General features: G+C 42.0%; 2 protein-coding genes across 3 annotated transcripts in view; both read left to right on the forward strand.

Annotated features, from left to right (window-relative positions):
* Positions 1 to 8,408, forward strand: part of B3GAT3 (beta-1,3-glucuronyltransferase 3) — a 42,521-nt gene extending 34,113 nt beyond the window's left edge. Inside the window, exon 7 of the mRNA XM_070766171.1 lies at positions 8,359 to 8,408. The gene's annotated coding sequence lies outside the window, so the exon portion shown is untranslated. The remainder of the gene's footprint in view (positions 1 to 8,358) is intronic.
* The window catches only part of EML3 (EMAP like 3), a 59,118-nt gene that overhangs the window by 15,127 nt on the left and 25,026 nt on the right, over positions 1 to 18,965 (forward strand). The window contains exons 2-7 of one of the 2 annotated variants that reach the window (XM_070766163.1): positions 8,359 to 8,541; positions 8,690 to 8,771; positions 10,685 to 11,206; positions 12,514 to 12,621; positions 13,731 to 13,759; positions 18,758 to 18,793. In XM_070766163.1, coding sequence (XP_070622264.1) covers positions 8,359 to 8,541; positions 8,690 to 8,771; positions 10,685 to 11,206; positions 12,514 to 12,621; positions 13,731 to 13,759; positions 18,758 to 18,793 — 960 coding nt within the window. The remainder of the gene's footprint in view (positions 1 to 8,358; positions 8,542 to 8,689; positions 8,772 to 10,684; positions 11,207 to 12,513; positions 12,622 to 13,730; positions 13,760 to 18,757; positions 18,794 to 18,965) is intronic. The other variant, XM_070766162.1, reaches the window with a different exon arrangement.

The raw sequence follows: 18,965 nt of genomic DNA on the forward strand, positions 1-18,965 counted from the left end.
AATTGTGTTTGATTTTATAACCTTCTTTGCCAGCGTGCTTAACCAACTCACTGCCAATATTTATTTATTTATTATTTATTTATTTATTGGATTTGTATGCCGCCCCTCTCCGGAGACTCGGGGCGGCTAACAGTGACAATAAAACAGTGTACAATAGTAATTTGGTATTAGAAATGATTAAAAATCCATTAATATAAAAACCAACCAACCATACATACATACATACCATGCATAGAATTGTAAAGGCCTAGGGGGAAAGAGGGTTTTAAGTTGTTTACGAAAGGCAAGGAGGGTGGGGGCAGTTCTAATCTCTAGGGTGTTGTGATTCCGGCTGAGGCCCCTCAGGGAACAGCTGATCCTCTGCCGGCTTCCTGCTCAGAGGGGGTGGATGAGGAACAGGAGGTTCAGGCAGACGGGGAGGAGGAATCTCAGGCTGAGGGAGAGGGAGGACAGCCAGAGTCCCCCGAGAGGGAGCTCTCCCCAGCAAGCAGCCTGGATTCCTTAGATGAAAATGCACAAGCAATAATCGATCTCCGGCAGAGAAGAGCAACACAACGAAGGGGACAATTAGCCAGGTACTTTCAGCACTAAAGAGGCAACCGCTGGGTTTGGGTGTGGTGCTCTCTGGAAAGGCTGAAAAGGCAGACCCACCCTTCCTGGCTTGTGGAGTAAGTATTATCTTTGGGAGTCCTGGGACCTGGCTGTGATCTTTGGCGTCTTGGAATTCTGGTTTGTGACTTTGAATACTGAAACCTTGGGGGGAAAAGGTGTGGGTCTTATTCTCTACAGTGGTGGGTGTGCCAGCAAGAAGTCTGCTGTATTGTCTGGCCATCAGGACTCTGCTGTGAAGTCACATAGCCTGCCTGTTGGGAAGAACAGGTTTTTCTCTGTGTTTATTTTTCAAACTATAAAGTGCTTTTGCTTTTACCAGCGTGTCTGGCTGCTTTTTCCAGTTGGTGTTGAAGTCTGGGGGCACCCAGACAGAACATAGGGGGAGTTGGTTTATTTATTTATTTATTTATTTATTTATTTATTAGATTTGTATGCCGCCCCTCTCCGCAGACTCGGGGCGGCTAACAACAGTAAAAAAAGACAATATAAACAAATCTAATATTAAAAGTAATTTTAAAAACCCCAATTTAAGAAAAACCAATCATACATACAGATATACCATGCATAAATTGTAAACGCCTAGGGGGAAGGGAATATCTCAATTCCCCCCATGCCTGACGACAGAGGTGGGTTTTGAGGAGCTTACGAAAGGCAAGGAGGGTGGGGGCAACTCTGATATCTGGGGGAAAGCTGGTTCAAGAGGGTCGGGGCCGCCAAAGAGAAGGCTCTTCCCCTGGGCCCCGCCAAATGACATTGTTTAGTCGACGGGACCAGGAGACGGCCAACTCTGTGGGACCTAACTGGTCGCTGGGATTCGTGCGGCAGAAGGCGGTCCCGGAGATATTCTGGTCCGATGCCATGAAGGGCTTTATATTAAGTGAGCCACATAGTTATTAAGCGAATCCGACTCTCCCCATTGCTTGTTGGAGGTTCGCAAATGGCAGGATGCGGTAACCTTTCCTAAATACTTGCCAGGTGCCAAATGCCCAAATTTTGATCGTATGGTTGTGAGAATGGTGCAACAGGTGTAATAAGTGTGAGAACTGAGCGTAAGCCGGTTTCTTCAGTGCCCTTGTAACTTTGCGTGGTTGCTAAATGAACTTGTATTTTCTTGCACCAGCCTTATAAAAGGGAAGGTTCATAAAAAAAATTTTTTTAAAAAAGAAATGTAAATGGTTCCACGTGTATGGCTTGGCTTTACCAAGAGCCCCGCTAAGATAAAACCAGACCTTTAAAAAAATGCCTATTCTAATAAAAATATCTACAAAGCATTAGAAAAAAATAAGAAGCTGTTAGGAGCAAATATTAAACTGGATTTCTGCCATCATATTGGACAGAAATTAGGGCTACTTGGACAATCCAAGGAAAAAATCACCCCAATAAAGAGTGAAAATGACATGTATCTTATCTGCCTGCCTGCCTGCCTGCCTGCCTGCCTGCCTGCCTACCTACCTACCTACCTACCTATCTCTTTCTATCCTCCCTATCATCTATCTAATCTATATAGCAGGGATCTTTCTTTAGAAACATAGAAACATAGAAGTCTGATGGCAGAAAAAGACCTCATGGTCCATCTAGTCTGCCCTTATACTATTTTCTGTATTTTATCTTAGGATGGATATATGTTTATCCCAGGCATGTTTAAATTCAGTGACTGTGGATTTACCAACCACGTCTGCTGGAAGTTTGCTCCAAGGATCTACTACTCTTTCAGTAAAATAATATTTTCTCATGTTGCTTTTGATCTTTCCCCCAACTAACTTCAGATTGTGTCCCCTTGTTCTTGTGTTCACTTTCCTATTAAAAACACTTCCCTCCTGGACCTTATTTAACCCTTTAACATATTTAAATGTTTCGATCATGTCCCCCCTTTTCCTTCTGTCCTCCAGACTATACAGATTGAGTTCATGACGTCTTTCCTGATACGTTTTATGCTTAAGACCTTCCACCATTCTTGTAGCCCGTCTTTGGACCCCTTCAATTTTGTCAATATCTTTTTGTAGGTGAGGTCTCCAGAACTAAACACAGTATTCCAAATGTGGTGTCACCAGCACTCTTTTTTCCTTCCTTCCTTCCTTCCTTCCTTCCTTCCTTCCTTCCTTCCTTCCTTCCTCCCCCCCTTCCTTCCTTCCTTCCTTCCTTCCTTCCTTCCTTCCTTCCTTCCTTCCTTCCTTCCTTCCTTCCAATCTATCTATTTAGATTTATAGGCTACCCTTCTCCCCACCAAATAACCTTTGGTGGTTATTTTTTTTTAAAAAAAGAAATAAAGTTTTAGGCTGAGGTTCACTGTGCCTAAAATGCTATTATGTAAAGGAGAAAAAAAATTGACAGCAATTTAAAATCTGGAAGGCAAGGGGACAACGAGGAAATTGATTTAGTGAAAGGGGTGGGTGGGAAGCTCTGCGAGTTTTCCCGTCCTTGGAAATGAAATCCCTGAGCTGATCATCTTGTCCAAAAATGTCACCCGACGTGTTTGACGGAAGGGTGGGGTGCCTGGAGGACGACGATGCTTCGTACGGGAACTCTGGAGTTCAGGATGAAGGTGGGGTTAGAGGGGGAAACCCCTCCTAACCAGGTATTTATCTGTGTGGGCGAGAATCCATTCCCAGCACCTGGCTTCTTCCTCTTTCAAACTTAAGCGAAACTTAGAAAGGGGGGGAAAAAACCAATAGGCTGAGATTTTTTTTCCTGGAGTTTCTTAGCCAATCAGAGAAGGGGGGGGGGAGCAGGTTGCCCATTGATTCCTGGATGCCAAAGGTGAACTAGGCCCGTTTGAGTAAGAGCACAAGGCACTGGTGGTTTTTCAAGAGCCTCGGAAAAAGCTGGGGTGTTTTTTAAAACTTAGCATCTTTAATATAGGCAAACTTCAGTTCCCACGCTCATGTGAATTTGAGCTCAGGATTTGAACGGGTTCAGCCTTCCAAAGGGCTTTATTTTGGGGTGATACCAGCTCTTTTTTATATATATATAAAGTTTTATTTACAAGGATATATACATTGAGGTAGAGACAGCAATATAGAAACAAAAATTGTGTATTCAATTTTAGGCAATATGCATTTAACCATAGACAAAAGACAAAACAGAATAAAACAAACCAAACAGAAATGGGAAAACAGACAAACAGGAACAAAAAAGAAGCTCTTCAATTCATCATTCCGTTCAGAGCAACGTATCTCCCCCTCTTCTTTTCTTTCTCTCTTTCTTTCTGTCTTTTTTCCGTTCTTCCTTCTCTTTTTCTTTGTCTCTCTTTCCTTCCTTCCTTTCCTCTCTTTCTTGCTGTTTTTTCTTTCTTTCCTTCTTTTTTCTTTCTTTCTCCTCTGTCTTTTTCTTTCTGTCTCTTTCCTTCCTTTTTTCTTTGACTCTCTCTCCTCCCTCCTTCTCTTTCTCTCTCTCTCTCTCTTGCTCTCTTTTTCTTTCTCTTTCCTTCTCTTTTTCTTTGTCTTTCCTCTCTCCCTCTGTCCCTCTTCTTTCTTTCTTTCTTTCTTTCTTTCTTTCTCTCTTTCTGTCTTTTTTCCCTTTCTTCCTTCTCTTTTTCTTTCTATCTCTCTCTTTCCTTCCTTCCTTTCCTCTCTTTTTTGCTGTTTTTTCTTTTTTCTTTCTTTCTCCTGTCTTTTTCTTTTGTCTCTTTCCTTCCTTTTTTCTTTGACTCTCTCTCCTCCCTCCCTCTCTCTTTCTCTCTCTTGCTCTCTTTTTCTTTCTATTTCCTTCTCTTTTTCTTTGTCTCTTTGTCTTTCCTCTCTCCCTCCGTCCCTCTTCTTTCTTTCTTTCTTTCTCTCTTTCTTGGTGTCTTTTTCTTTCCTTCGCTTTTTTCCTTCTCTCTCCTTTCTATCTCCCTCCTCCTTTCTTTCTTCCTTTTCTTTCTTTTCTTCTCCCTCTTTCTTTCTCTTCTTTTCTGAGTCTCCCTCTGTGTCTCTCTCTCTCTGAAAGAGCTTTGGGTGAAGTAAGAAGGTCACCGAATGCCAGACATCATCGCAAAGAGAGTTTGTGGGCGAAGGAGAAAGAAACAAAGCTGAGTCTATTCGCTGGGCCTTATTTCTCCTAAAAGTACATTTGGGTGGCTGGGCTATTTGGCTCAGATGAAAAAGAGCAAAGATTTCTTTTTTTTCTTCTTTTTTTTTAAAAACCCTTTTGACTTTTGTTCCATTGCGACATGCTGGGTATGTGACACAGAAGCTGGCTTGACCCTCCGGTCCTGGCAGCCAAGACTGGCTGACCGGTTCGGTTCAAATTGTCAAAGGGTGGGCAGCTCCAGTCGAGAATTCCTGCAGGTTTTGGCTCAAATGGCCAGTTGTTGCTTTTCTGGGATTTTCTTTTATCGGATTTTCTTGGTCTGCGCTAATGTGTTTTCCTTGCCTGATGTCCTGTTCTGTTTCAGTTTAGTCACCATTCAAACAATGTACAAATCGATGGGGGGATTTGTACACTTGTAGTACTGTGTACAGTTGTGGCCACTGCACCTCAAGAAGGAGATAATGGAATTGGAAAAGGTGCAGAAAAGGGCAACAAGAATGATCAAGGAAATGGAGCCACTGCCCTTATGAAACCAGGTTGCAACGCCTTGGTCTCTTCAGCCTTGAAAGACGGCGTTGAAGGGGTGACTTGATCGAAGTGTATAAAATCATGCATGGGATAGAAAAGGCGGATAGAGAAAAATTATTTTCTCTATCGCACAATACTAGGACAAGGGGGCCCTCCCTAAAGCTCATAGGTAAGAAAGCGAGGACAAATCAAGGGAAATATTTCTTCACCCAGAGGATCCTTGGTTGATGGGATTCACTTCCAGAAGAGGTCGTGACAGCTGTCAGCCTTGATAGTTTCAAGGCAGGATTAGACGGATTCATGGATGCCTTCTACCGCACGAATCCCAGCGGCCGATAAGGTCCCACAGAGTTGGCCTTCTCCGGGTCCTGTCGACTAAACAATGTCGTTTGGCGGGACCCAGGGGAAGAGCCTTCTCTGTGGCGGCCCCGGCCCTCTGGAATCAACTCCCCCCAGAGATTAGAACAGCCCCCACCCTCCTTTTCTTTCGCAAATTACTCAAGATCCACCTTTATTGCCAGGCATGGGGGAGTTGAGATATTCCTTCCCCCTAGGCCATTACAAGTTATCCATGATATGTTTGTGTGTATGTTTGGTTTTATAATGAGGGTTTTTAGTTGTTTTTATTAATAGATTGTTACATGCTGTTTTTTTTATCATTGTTGTTAGCCGCCCCGAGTCTGCGGAGAGGGGCGGCATACAAATCCAATAAATAATAATAATAATAATTGAAACGGATGTCCATGTGCCGCCTCTGTTGGTTGAGACAGGCAGGATTCCCTCGGGTACCATTTGTTGGGGGGGTCAAGGGAAAGGGAGGGTCTTGCCTTCTCTTTCTGCTCAAGATCCCCATGGACAATTGGTGGGCCACTGTGTGACCCAGAATGCTTGACTCAATGGGCTTTGGCCTGATTCAGCAGGGCTCTTCTTGGGTTCTTATGTTCAATGCACTGGCTTGTGCTCACATCTGCTTCTAAACACTGATTTTCCAAATATCCTTCGTACTTTGGATGACTTAACCATGGTGGGGCATTTTCGGCCTCCGGTGGCTGGTGGGGAGGCCATTTTTGCCCACTCCAGGTTTCGAGAAAGCCTCTGGAGCCTGGGAAGGGCGAAAAACTAGAAGTTGGGAAATGGGTCATAGATAGAAAAATATTTCCTGCCGAGACATCAACGGCCAATGGACAGGCGAATAACCAAACCCAGTTAGTGCCAACACCGCATGGACTTTCTGTTATTCATATGTGGCCAAAATCTTGCCTTTTCCTCTTCCTCTTCCTCTTTGCTCTGCGGACGGTGGTATTTGAGGACAGGGCCGGAAATCTGAACATCTCTGCCCGCTGGGTTAATTAGAGACACAGCGCACTGCAGCTTTGGCAAAATTGTAGAGTTGGCCTTCTCCCGGTCCCGTCGACTAAACAATGTCGTTTGGCGGGACCCAGGGGAAGAGCCTTCTCTGTGGCGGCCCCGACCCTCTGGAACCACCTCCCCCCAGAGATCAGAATTGCCCCCACCCTCCTTGTCTTTCGTAAGCTCCTTAAAACCCACCTCTGTCGTCAGGCATGGGGGAATTGAGATATTCCTTTCCCCCTAGGCCTATACAATTTATGCATGGTATGTTTGTGTGTATGTTTGGTTTTTAATAAGGGTTTTTTAATTATTTTAAATATTAGATTTGTCATATGCTGTTTTATTATTGTTGTTAGCCGCCCCGAGTCTACGGAGAGGGGCGGCATGCAAATCTAATAAATAAATAAAATAAATATATGGAGAATGAAAATATATATGTATATATTGTGAACTCAATAAGGATCAGATTAGGGGATTGTTGAGCTGTCTAAATTTCCCCAAAATTAGGGTGGGGTGCCAATCCGTTAAAACTGTGGATCCCGAAACCCAGAAGAGGCATTTTGAGATTTATTTGGGGAAACTCTGACTCTTGAGGTCTGTCCTTCTCTCTGGAAAATTGTGGACTTAGAGACTTCTTTTATAAATGTTGGACGGTTTATTATTATTTATTATTCACATTGCAACTGTGTCTTTATCGCTCAGACGCCTTCCATTTTATTCAAGTCGGCCTGAAGAGACACACAAAAAACCAGCAGTCTGCTTTTTCACAGGCTGACGGACATGTCATAAAAAAATAAAAATTAAAAAACAGGAAGAGGAGAATTCTGGGAGTTGAAGTCCATAAGAATTAAAGTTTCTGGCTGAGGGATTCGGGGAAGGCCACGAGTCTTAAAGTTGCAGGCTGGGGAATTCTGGGAGTTGAAGTCCCTAAGAATTAAAATTTCTGGCTGAGGTATTCAGGGAGGGCCATGAGTCTTAAAGTTGCAGGCTGTGGAATTCTGGGAGTTGAAGTCCATAAGAATGAAAATTTCTCGCTGAGGGATTCAGGGAAGGCCACGAGTCTTAAATTTACAGGCTGAGGAATTCTGGGAGTTGAAGTCCATAAGAATTATTGTGGCTGAGGTATTCAGAGAAGACCACGAGTCTTAAAGTTGCAGGCTGGGGAATTCTGGGAGTTGAAGTCCATAAGAATGAAAGTTTGTGGCTGAGGTATTCAGGGAAGGCCACAAGTCTTAAAGTTGCAGGCTGGGGAATTCTGGGAGTTGAAGTCCCTAAGAATTAAAATTTCTGGCTGAGGTATTCAGGGAAGGCCACGAGTCTTAAAATTGCAGGCTGAGGAATTCTGGGAGTTGAAGTCCATAAGAATGAAAGTTTGTGGCTGAGGGATTGAGGGAAGGCCACGAGTCTTAAAGTTGCAGGCTGAGGAATTCTGGGAGTTGAAGTCCATAAGAATTAACGTTTGTGGCTGAGGGATTCGGAGAAGGCCACGAGTCTTAAAGTTGCAGGCTGTGGAATTCTGGGAGTTGAAGTCCATAAGAATTAAAGTTTCTGGCTGAGGGATTCAGGGAAGGCCATGAGTCTTAAAGATACAGGCTGTGGAATTCTGGGAGTTGAAGTCCATAAGAATTAAAGTTTCTGGCTGAGGGATTCAGGGAAGGCCACGAGTCTTAAAGTTACAGGCTCGGGAATTCTGGGAGTTGAAGTCCATAAGAATTAAAGTTGCCAAATTTGGAGACTCTTGGTTTAGACTACTGTACGGAGCTGACATTAGTTATGTTCAACTAGCACATGCCCTTAAAAATCCTGCTGGGATTCTGAACGCTGATGACGATGGTCTTCCCTTCTTCTCCATCCTAGGTGAGGACCTCTTGAACTGCAGCAGGCCCTTCTCTCACCCAGATTGGCTGGTCGACATCGATTCCCGCCTTCGGATCCAGGAGAAAGAGCTGACCCTAGTGAAATCGGCCTTAGCCGATGCCCTGCAGAGACTCAACGCCTACGACCAGCAGATCCCATGGCTCCGACAGCACCTGTTGGACGGTGAGCTGTTGTAAAGCAGAGGTCTCCAAACGTGCCCACTTTAAGGCTTGCGGACTTCAACTCCCAGAATTCCTCAGCCCGCCATGTCTTAAAGTTGCAGGCTTGGGAATTCTGGGAATTGAAATATATATATATTTCCCCCCTACAGCAGATTCTAAAGAAGCTGTTGTACTTTCCAGAAGCAACGATGCCCAATGGATCCTATCTCCGTCTGCCTCCCAAAATTCCAGGTACTTTCCCGCAATATATGTATATAACATACAGGTAGTTCATTTTTAATAGAATTTTTTACATTGATTTTTATAGTAATAATAGAACATTCACACAACAAGTAACAATGTGCTCAATGCTCAGAGTGCGTCATTCATACTCGTCCACCAAGATGAGGGCATATTTTCTATATAACATTTTAACTTAAGAGCAATATATTTATTTACATATTAAAAAGTAATTTTAATTTATTCTTTGTAGTCAGGTCGTCCATGACTTACAATGGTTCGTTTAGTGACTGTTGAAAGTTACAACAGTACTATTAAAAAGTGGCAGGACCATTTTTCACACATAGGATCAAAATTCAGATACTTGGCAGCCGACTCGTAGTTACGACGGTCGCAGTCATATTGTTAAGATTCACTTAACAACTGTGTTACTAACTTAACGACTGCCTCGTTTCCCTTAACAACTGTAGCAAGGACTTGACTCCACTGCCTTGAGTCGCCAAAGTGCGAATAGGCGGCAATATTATTGATTGATTCATTCATTGATTGATTGATTGGATTTGTATGCCGCCCCTCTCCGGAGACTCGGGGCGGCTAACAACAATAATAAGACAGCGTACAATAATAATCCAATACTAAAAACGATTAAAAACCCATTAATATAAAAACCAAACATACATACAGACATACCATGCATAAAATTGTAAAGGCCTAGGGGGAAAGAGTATCTCAATTCCCCCATGCCTGGTGGCAGAGGTGGGTTTTAAGTAGCTTACGAAAGGCAAGGAGGGTGGGGGCAATTCTAATCTCTGGGGGAAGTTGGTTCCAGAGGGCCGGGGCCGCCACAGAGAAGGCTCTTCCCCTGGGTCCCGCCAAGCGGCATTGTTTAGTTGACAGGACCCGGAGAAGACCCACTCTGTGGGACCTACCTAATATAAATTTCCCCCAAAAGAAATAACTAAGAAAGGGCATAAAATGGGACCAAAAAACATTGATTGAGTTAGAGATAAGTCATTGCAAGATGTCTGGCTGCCTTTACAGTGTTTGTTGCTTTCTATACAGTTTTCCAAGCAGCAAAAGGTAACAAGAGCAACAGCATTTTCATTGGTGAATTCTGCCCGCAAATCCTTAAGGACATCCTGTTGATACAACCTAGATGAGATCATGTACCAGCCAGGGATAATGTCCTACATCATCCTGGTTGTGTGAACTGGATGAGATCATGTAGGCACGAGAGGTAGGCAGTTTGCCGGACACAACCTCCACATGGTCATTATCCCTGCAAGAAAAAAAAAATCACTTCACTGTTGCCTTGCTTAGCAACAAACATAAATCTAGCACTAATTACACAATGTTTTCCCACAATCCTTTTCTTCTGAAGTTTGAGAATGTTATGGTTGCTTTTTCAGCTCAGTTTTATTTATTTAGGTTATTTATTACTGTAATTGGTTTTATATGCCGCCCCTCTCCGAGGACTCAGGGCGGCTTACAACATATAAAAAACAATGATATATAATAATTAAATCCAATTAAATAAAATAAACAAGCTAATCTAAAACCCCAATTTTGTTAAAAATCAATCATACCCATTCAAGCAAGAATCACACATGACATTAGCTGCTCCAGAAAGAAAGAAAGAAAGAAAGAAAGAAAGAAAGAAAGAAAGAAAGAAGGAAAGGTAGAAGGAAAGATAGAAGGAAAGAAGGAAGGAAAGAAAGAAAGAAAGAAGGAAAGAAGGAAGGAAAGAAAGAAAAAAGAAAGAAAGAAGGAAAGGTAGAAGGAAAGAAGGAAGGAAGGAAAGAAAGAAAGAAAGAAAGAAAGGGACCAGGGGGGGCTAAGATCTAGATTTAATTGGAGTGCAATTGTTTTTGCTAAGTAGTGTGATGGAAGCCACCATGAATTATTATCTTCTTTTCTATTTCTAGTTTAACCCTCGCCTCCAAATTAAGAAACCACCAAGAACGGGCATTGAAAGAGGAGGAGAAGAAGTCAAGGATCAGCGTAGGGACACAAACGGAGGACCTTAGGATTCCGGGCAGAGGCAGGGGGACCTCACTTAGCGATGGAAGTCTTCAACCGGCAGAGGAGACCAGAGCTACGAGAGGAAAGCCCTCTCGGGGCCCTTCAAACGTTGGCGAGGCGGACTTAACCGAGACGGAAAACTTGGCGTTTGAGCTGCCAACGGTCCAGGAGAATCCAGAAGCCCACAGCCCCAATCGGCTTCCATCCAGCACGGGTCTCCACCAGGAAGCTCAAGAAGTTGTAGAACTACCGCCAGATGCCACTTCCAAATCTCCAAGCCCGGGGGGGCAGTCACGGCTTTGGGCTCAGCCTCCAGGGCCCGGTTCCCCGTCCCCGGAGCCCCCCTCGGACGGGAGCAACAGCGGCAGCACCCGAGCGTCCCCGATCCCTGCCGTTCAGAATGTGATGGCCGTCAAAAAGGAACTGTGAGTTTCTAAATGTCAGGTTTGGAAGATGTTTCCGATGGGAGGAATTAAAAAGAGGACTGATTTTTTTTTTGCAGGGACTTTTCATGTCCTGAAATGGTCAGCCCTGCGAGGTAGCTTGTAGCTGTTGTAATTCTTCTACTTTTTCTTCTGCGTGAAATCGTAATCTTTCTATTATTATTTCTTTCCTCCTTTTTTTGCACTACATCTATCTCTCCCTTCTGTTCCATTTTCTTTTTCCTTCTTGATTTGCATTAAACCTGTCCCTTTCTATTTTATTTTTCCTTTTTAAATTTAGCGTTACTAGATAAATGGTCAAAGCAATGGAAACTGCAGTTTAATGTTTCCAAATGTAAAATAATGCACTTGGGGAAAAGGAATCCTCAATCTGAGTACTGTATTGGCAGTTCTGTGTTAGCAAAAACTTCAGAAGAGAAGGATTTAGGGGTAGTGATTTCTGACAGTCTCAAAATGGATGAACAGTGCAGTCAGGCGGTAGGAAAGGCAAGTAGGATGCTTGGCTGCATAGCTAGAGGTATAACAAGCAGGAAGAGGGAGATTGTGATCCCCTTATATAGAGCGCTGGTGAGACCACATTTGGAATAATACTGTGTTCAGTTCTGGAGACCTCACCTACAAAAAGAGGTTGATAAAATTGAACGGGTCCAAAGACGCGCTACAAGAATGGTGGAAGGTCTTAAGCATAAAACGTATCAGGAAAAACTTCATGAACTCAATCTGTATAGTCTGGAGGACAGAAGGGAAAGGGGGGACATGATCGAAACATTTAAATATATTAAAGGGTTAAATAAGGTTCAGGAGGGAAGTGTTTTTAATAGGAAAGTGAACACAAGAACAAGGGGACACAATCTGAAGTTAGTTGGGGGAAAGATCAAAAGCAACATGAGAAAATATTATTTTACTGAAAGAGTAGTAGATCCTTGGAACAAACTTCCAGCAGACGTGGTAGATAAATCCACAGGAACTGAATTTAAACATGCCTGGGATAAACATACATCCATCCTAAGATAAAATACAGGAAATAGTATAAGGACAGACTAGATGGACCATGAGGTCTTTTTCTGCCGTCAGTCTTCTATGTTTCTAAATTTCCCCCTTTTTTCACATACATTTCTTTCCTTCCTTCCTTCATCATCCCTCCCTTTTTTTCAATTCCTTTCCTTTTTCCTTTCCTTTTCTTCCCTCCTTCCCTTCCCTTTCCTCCTGTCCTGTCCTTCCCTTCCTCCCTTTCTCGTTTTCCTTTTTCCTCCTTCCTTTGTCTGATGCCAGATTTCTTCCCTTGCCAGAGTGCGAAGGAACAGCTCCTCCGACAAACAGGCCAAGACCAAACAGCACCTCCAGAAGAAAGCGGCTTCGACTGCAAACCTTTTCAACCGGTCCAGCAGCCTCGAAAAGTGAGATTTAAAAAAAAATGCTTGTATATGTTCTGTCGGGCTCTCTGGTAGAATCCTCCCAAAAATTCACAGGTACAAATTTGAGACACACACACGTTTGAAAATTCAAAACAATGTTCTTTATAATGAAAATTCACTTAAACTAAGCCCTCTTTTGGTATAGCCAAGAGCACTCGTCTCCAAACAAACTGGTAATTTGTACAAGTCCCTTATCAGTTCTGTGATACTTAGCTTGCAGCTGTGAGGCAATTCACAGTCCTTCTTCTTTCACAAAGTGAAACACACTTTGCTCTGGTTTAGTTTCAAAGCGGGGGGAAATCAGCACACAAAAGGTCAAAGTCAGTAAAGCAGTCACGAAACACAACGATCAGATAATCCTCCACAATGGCCAAACCCACAGGCTGCTCTTTATAGCAGCCTCACTAATGACCACAGCCCCACCCAACCACAGGTGGCCTCATTTTCTTTGATAATAATCTCTCAGTTGTTGCCTATGCATCGCTCTCCGCATGCGTGGCTGTGTCATTAACTCTTGTTCTGAATCCAAGGAGGAGCTAGATAATTGATCTCCTTCTGAGCTGTCTGCCCCACTCTCCTCCTCCCTGTCACTCATGTCTTCTTGGTCAGAGGAGCCTTCATCATCAGATTCCACTGGGGGCAAAACAGGCCTGCAGCATGTGGATGTCTCCCCCACATCCACAGTCCTTGGGGCAGGAGCTGGGCCAGAGCTAACCACAACAGTATATATAATACAAGTAGTTCCTTGACTTACAACGTTGAATTTAATGTCCAGTTGAAGTTACAACAGCACTGGGGAGCGGGGGACGACTTATAACTGTTTTTCACACTTAATTCGTGTCGGGAGCCAGCTGGGAAGGTCGCCAATGCAGATCACGTAACCGTGAGGACGCATTTGAGGGTTGTAAGTGTGAGGACCGATCTCAAGTCACGTTCTCCAGCGCCATTCTCATTTCCAGCGGTTGTTGAACGGAGCGTCGTAACGTAAGGCGAGGACTTGCCTGTACAGGAAAGCAGAAATGAAATAATATGAACGGGGGAAATAACCAATGTCGGATCAAACTTTCTGATGTTCTGTCTTCATCTTGCAGCCGGTCGAAGGATCCCACCTTAAGTCCAGGTGAGTTTCTAGCGGGGTTTGTGCGGTTGCATTTTATTTATTTTATTTTATTTTATTTTATTTTATTTTATTTTATTTTATTTTATTTTATTTTATTTTATTTTATTTTATTTTATTTTAAATTTATTTATCTATCTATCTATCTATCTATCTATCTATCTATCTATCTATCTATCTATCTATTTATTTTGCTCCATAGAAACATAGAAGTCTGACAGCAGAAAAAGACCTCATCTAGTCTGCCCTTATACTATTTTCTGTATTTTATCTTAGGATGGATCTATGTTTATCCCAGGCATGTTTAAATCCAGTTCCTGTGGATTGGCCAACCACGTCTGCTGGAAGTTTGTTCCAAGGATCTACTACTCTTTCAGTAAAATAATATTTTCTCATGTTGCTTTTGATCTAACTAACTTCAGATTTTGTCCCCTTGTTCTTGTGTCCAACTTCTGAAAGTGGGGAACTAGGAGCGCCAGGGGTCACTCAGAGGCCCCTGAACCCCCAAGATATGGAGAAAATAAATTTGATCATGACAATAATAAATAATGGCATATAATATAATTCGTTACTGGCCAAGTGTGATTGGACACACAAGGAATATGTCTTTAATGCAATGCAGTCAGGCGGTAGGGAAAGCAAGTAGGATGCTTGGCTGCATAGCTAGAGGTATCACAAGCAGGAAGAGGGAGATTATGATCCCGCAATATAGAGTGCTGGTGAGACCCCATTTGGAATAATACTGTACTGTGTTCAGTTCTAGAGACCTCACCTACAAAAAGATATTGACAAAATTGAACGGGTCCAAAGACGGGCTAAAAGAATGGTGGAAGGTCTTAAGCATAAAGCGTATCAGGAAAGACTTCATGGACTCCATCTGTATAGTCTGGAGGACAGAAGGAAAAGGGGGGACATGATCGAAACATTTAAATATGTTAAAGGGTTAAATAAGGTCCAGGAGGGAAGTGTTTTTAATAGGAAAGTGAACACAAGAACAAGGGGACACAATCTGAAGTTAGTTGGGGGAAAGATCAAAAGCAACGTGAGAAAATATGATTTTACTGAAAGAGTAGTAGATCCTTGGAACAAACTCCCAGCAGATGTGGTTGATAAATCCACAGGAACTGAATTTAAACATGCCTGGGATAAACATATATCCATCCTAAGATAAAATACAGGAAATAGTATAAGGGCAGACTAGATGGACCATGAGGTCTTTTTCTGCCGTCAGTCTTCTATGTTTCTATGTTTCTATGTTCTCAATGTACATAAAAGAAAAGAGACATTTTATTGTTGTTGTTGTTGTTGTTGTTGTTGTTATTATTATTATTATTATTATTATTATTATTATTAATTAGATTTGTATGCCGCCCCTCTCTGTAGACATTTGTCAAGAATCATGAGGGACAACACTTAATGATTATCATAGGGGTCAAATAAGCAATCAGGAAACCATCAATATTAATAAAAATCTTAAGGATAGAAGCAACAAGTTACAGTTATGCAGGCATAAGTGAGAGGAGATGAGTGATAGGAATGATGAGAAAATAAATAGTAGTCCTCGGTATACTAATAACAAAAAGATTTAAGTGCCAAAGCCCACTGCAACAACATAGCCAAGAAGGCTTCAAGAGTTGTAAACCTAATCCTACGTAGCTTCTGCTTTGGCAATCTCACACTACTTACCAGAGTTTACAAAACTTTCGCCAGACCCATCCTCGAATACAGCTCATCTGTTTGGAACCCATATCGCATCTCAGACATTAACATCCTTGAAAATGTCCAAAGATACTTCACCAGAAGAGCCCTTCTCCCCTCCACTCGAAATAGAATACCCTATGAGACTAGACTTACAATCCTGGGCCTAGAAAGTTTAGAACTAAGACGCCTTAAACAAGATCTAAGTATTGCCCACAAGATCATATGCCTGCAACGTCCTGCCTGTCGGCGACTACTTCAGCTTCAACCACAACAACACAAGAGCACACAACAGATTTAAACTTAGTATTAACCGCTCCAAACTTGACTGTAAAAAATATGACTTTAGTAACCGAGTTGTCGAAGCGTGGAATTCATTACCGGACTCTGTAGTGTCCTCCCCAAACCCCCAACACTTTACCCTTAGATTATCTACAGTTGACCTATCCAGATTCCTAAGAGGTCAATAAGGGGCGAGTACAAGTGCACTAGAGTGCCTTCCGTCCCCTGTCCTATTGCTCTCCTATATCTCCTCTACCTTTCTTCTATTCCTATGTCTCTTCTTCTATTCTTTCATTGATATGTTCTATTACTATACCTTCTTTTCTATTATTTCTTAAATATATATTTACTATGAGTATCTCGTCTATAACCTTCATCATGTATTTTACTATGTGTATATAGATATATACCCACTAAAACCCTCATTGTGTATTGGACAAAATAAATAAATAAAAAATAAAATAAATAAATAGTAGTGCAGATTTAGTAAATAGTTTGACAGTTAACAGTATTATATTATATATATATTATAATAATTTGACAGTTGACAGTATTTTCAATAGTTTGAAAATACAAGAATTAGTATAAGGGCAGACTAGATGGACCATGAGGTCTTTTTCTGCTGCCAATCTTCTATGTTTCTATGACAGTGTTGAGGGAATTATTTGTTTAGCAAAGTGATGGTGTTCGGGGGGGAAAACTGTCTTTGTGTCTAGTTGTGTTGGTGTGCAGAGCTCTATAGTGACATTTTGAGAGTAGGAGTTGAGACAGTTTGTGTCCAGGATGGGAGGGGTCAGTCAATATTTTCTTTTTTTAATTTTTTTAAAATTATCTTTATTAAGTTTCTACATATAAAAACAATCTAAACAAACAAAACATACAGAGAAAAAAAATGAAGGAAAATGAAGGAAAGTAGATTGACAAATCAGCTTATAAACCTATAGAACATATAGAGCAGTGTTTCCCAACCTTGGCAACTTGAAGTGATCTGGACTTCAACTCCCAGAATTCCCCAGCCAGCAGGGAATGCTGGCTGGGGAATTCTGGGAGTTGAAGTCCAGATCACTTCAAGTTGCCAAGGTTGGGAAACACTGATATAGAGCATTCAATTTCAGTGATGTTCGATATATGCACATAGATAGTTATTTGCTTATCATCAGTTAATATTTTCTTTCACTACATACATATATTTATTTGTTGTATAAAACACATAATTTGTCAGCCATATTGTTGACTATCTCTATCGAGCGACGTAATATTAAGTAGTTCAAAGTGTTGGTAATGACCTTTAAACAATTCAAAGTGTTGGTAGTGACCTTTAAAGCCCTACATGGCATCGGATCAGAATACTTCTTGAACCGCCTTCTACCGCATGAATCCCAGCGGCCGATAAGGTCCCACAGAGTTGGCCTTCTCCGGATCCCGTCGCCCCAGGGGAAGAGCCTTCTCTGTGGCGGCCCCGGCCCTCTGGAATCAACTCCCCCCAGAGATTAGAACGGCCCCCACCCTCCTTGTCTTTCGCAAAGTACTTAAGACCCACCTGTATCCCCAGGCATGAGGGAACTGAGACACCTCCCCCAGGCTTTTTTATATTTTATGTTTGGTATGTGTGTGCTGCATGGTTTTAAATGATGGGGTTTTACATGTTTTTAATATTAGATTCGTTTCATTGTAATATTGTTTTATTATTGTTGTGAGCCGCCCCGAGTCTTCGGAGACGGGCGGTATACAAATCTAATAAATAATAATAATAATAATAATAATAATAATATTATAATAATAATAATAATAATAATATCATTATCATTATCATTATTTGTATCTAGTATGTGGAATATTTTTATGGCCCTCTTTTTGACTCCTGCAGTATACAGGCCTTCAATGGAAGGCAGGTGGGCAGCCATTGTTTTTTCTGCAGTTCTGATTCTCCTCTGAAGTCTGTGTCGGTCCTGTTGGGTTGCAGAACCAAACCAGACAGTGACAGAGGTGCAGATGACAGACTCAATGATTCCTCTGTAGAATAATAAGTTGAACAACTATCCTTGTGGTGTGACCAGAACAATCTAGAACTGAACACACTCAAAACTGTAGAAATGGTGGTAGACTTTAAGAGAAACCCTTCCACCCTTCCACCTCTCACAATACTAGACAACACAGTATCAACAGTAGAGACCTTCACATTTCTAGGTTCTATCATATCTCAAGACCTAAAATGGTCACCTAACATCAAAAACATCATCAAAAAAGCACAACAAAGAATGTTCTTTCTGCGCCAGCTCAGGAAGCTCAAACTGCCCAAGGAGCTGCTGATTCAGTTCTACAGAGGAATCATTGAGTCTGTCATCTGCACCTCTATAACTGTCTGGTTTGGTGCTGCAACCCAACAGGACCGACACAGACTTCAGAGGATAATCAGAATTGCAGAAAAAACAATTGCTGTCAATCTGCCTTCCATTGAGGACCTGTATACTGCACGAGTCAAAAAGAGGGCGGGTAAAATATTTACTGACCCCTTGCATCCTGGACACAAATTGTTTCAACTCCTACCCTCAAAACGTCGCTACAGAGTACTGCCCACCAAGACAACTAGACACAAGAACAGTTTTTTCCCGAACGCCATCACTCTACTAAACAAATAATTCCCTCAACACTGTCAGACTTTCTACTAAATCTGCACTTCTATTCTACTAGTTTTTCTCATCATTCCTATCACCCATTTCCTCCCATGTTGACTGTATGACTGTCACTTGTTGCGTATATCCTAAGATTTTTATTAATATTGCTTCTTCATTGCTTATTTGACCCCTATGACAATCATTAAGTGTTGTATCACATGATTCTTGACAAATGTATATTTTATTTTATGTACGTTGAGAGCATATGCACCAAGACAAATTCCTTGTATGTCCAATCACACTTGGCCAATAAAAATTCTATTCTATTCTATTCTATTCTATTCTATAATAATAATAATTTATGCTGAGGAAAAGCCAACTCATCTCTTTCTATTCTTCCTTGCAGGACCAACAGGTTCTCGGCGTTTGAACTATAACCTAGGTGAGGATCTTCCAAAAGGAGTGACTGGCTAGTTATTGAGGAGTGAGTTTAATTAGGGGTGGGCGGGAGATAGTCGGACATCTCTTGCGGGGTCTGGTAAGGTGTTCCTCAACATACGACTGCTATTGACATCATTCCTGGTCAGAGAGTAGCATTTGCCAGCAAGCAATGC

The sequence above is a fragment of the Erythrolamprus reginae genome, chromosome 13 (assembly GCF_031021105.1).
Source record: "Erythrolamprus reginae isolate rEryReg1 chromosome 13, rEryReg1.hap1, whole genome shotgun sequence".
NCBI lineage: Eukaryota > Metazoa > Chordata > Lepidosauria > Squamata > Dipsadidae > Erythrolamprus > Erythrolamprus reginae.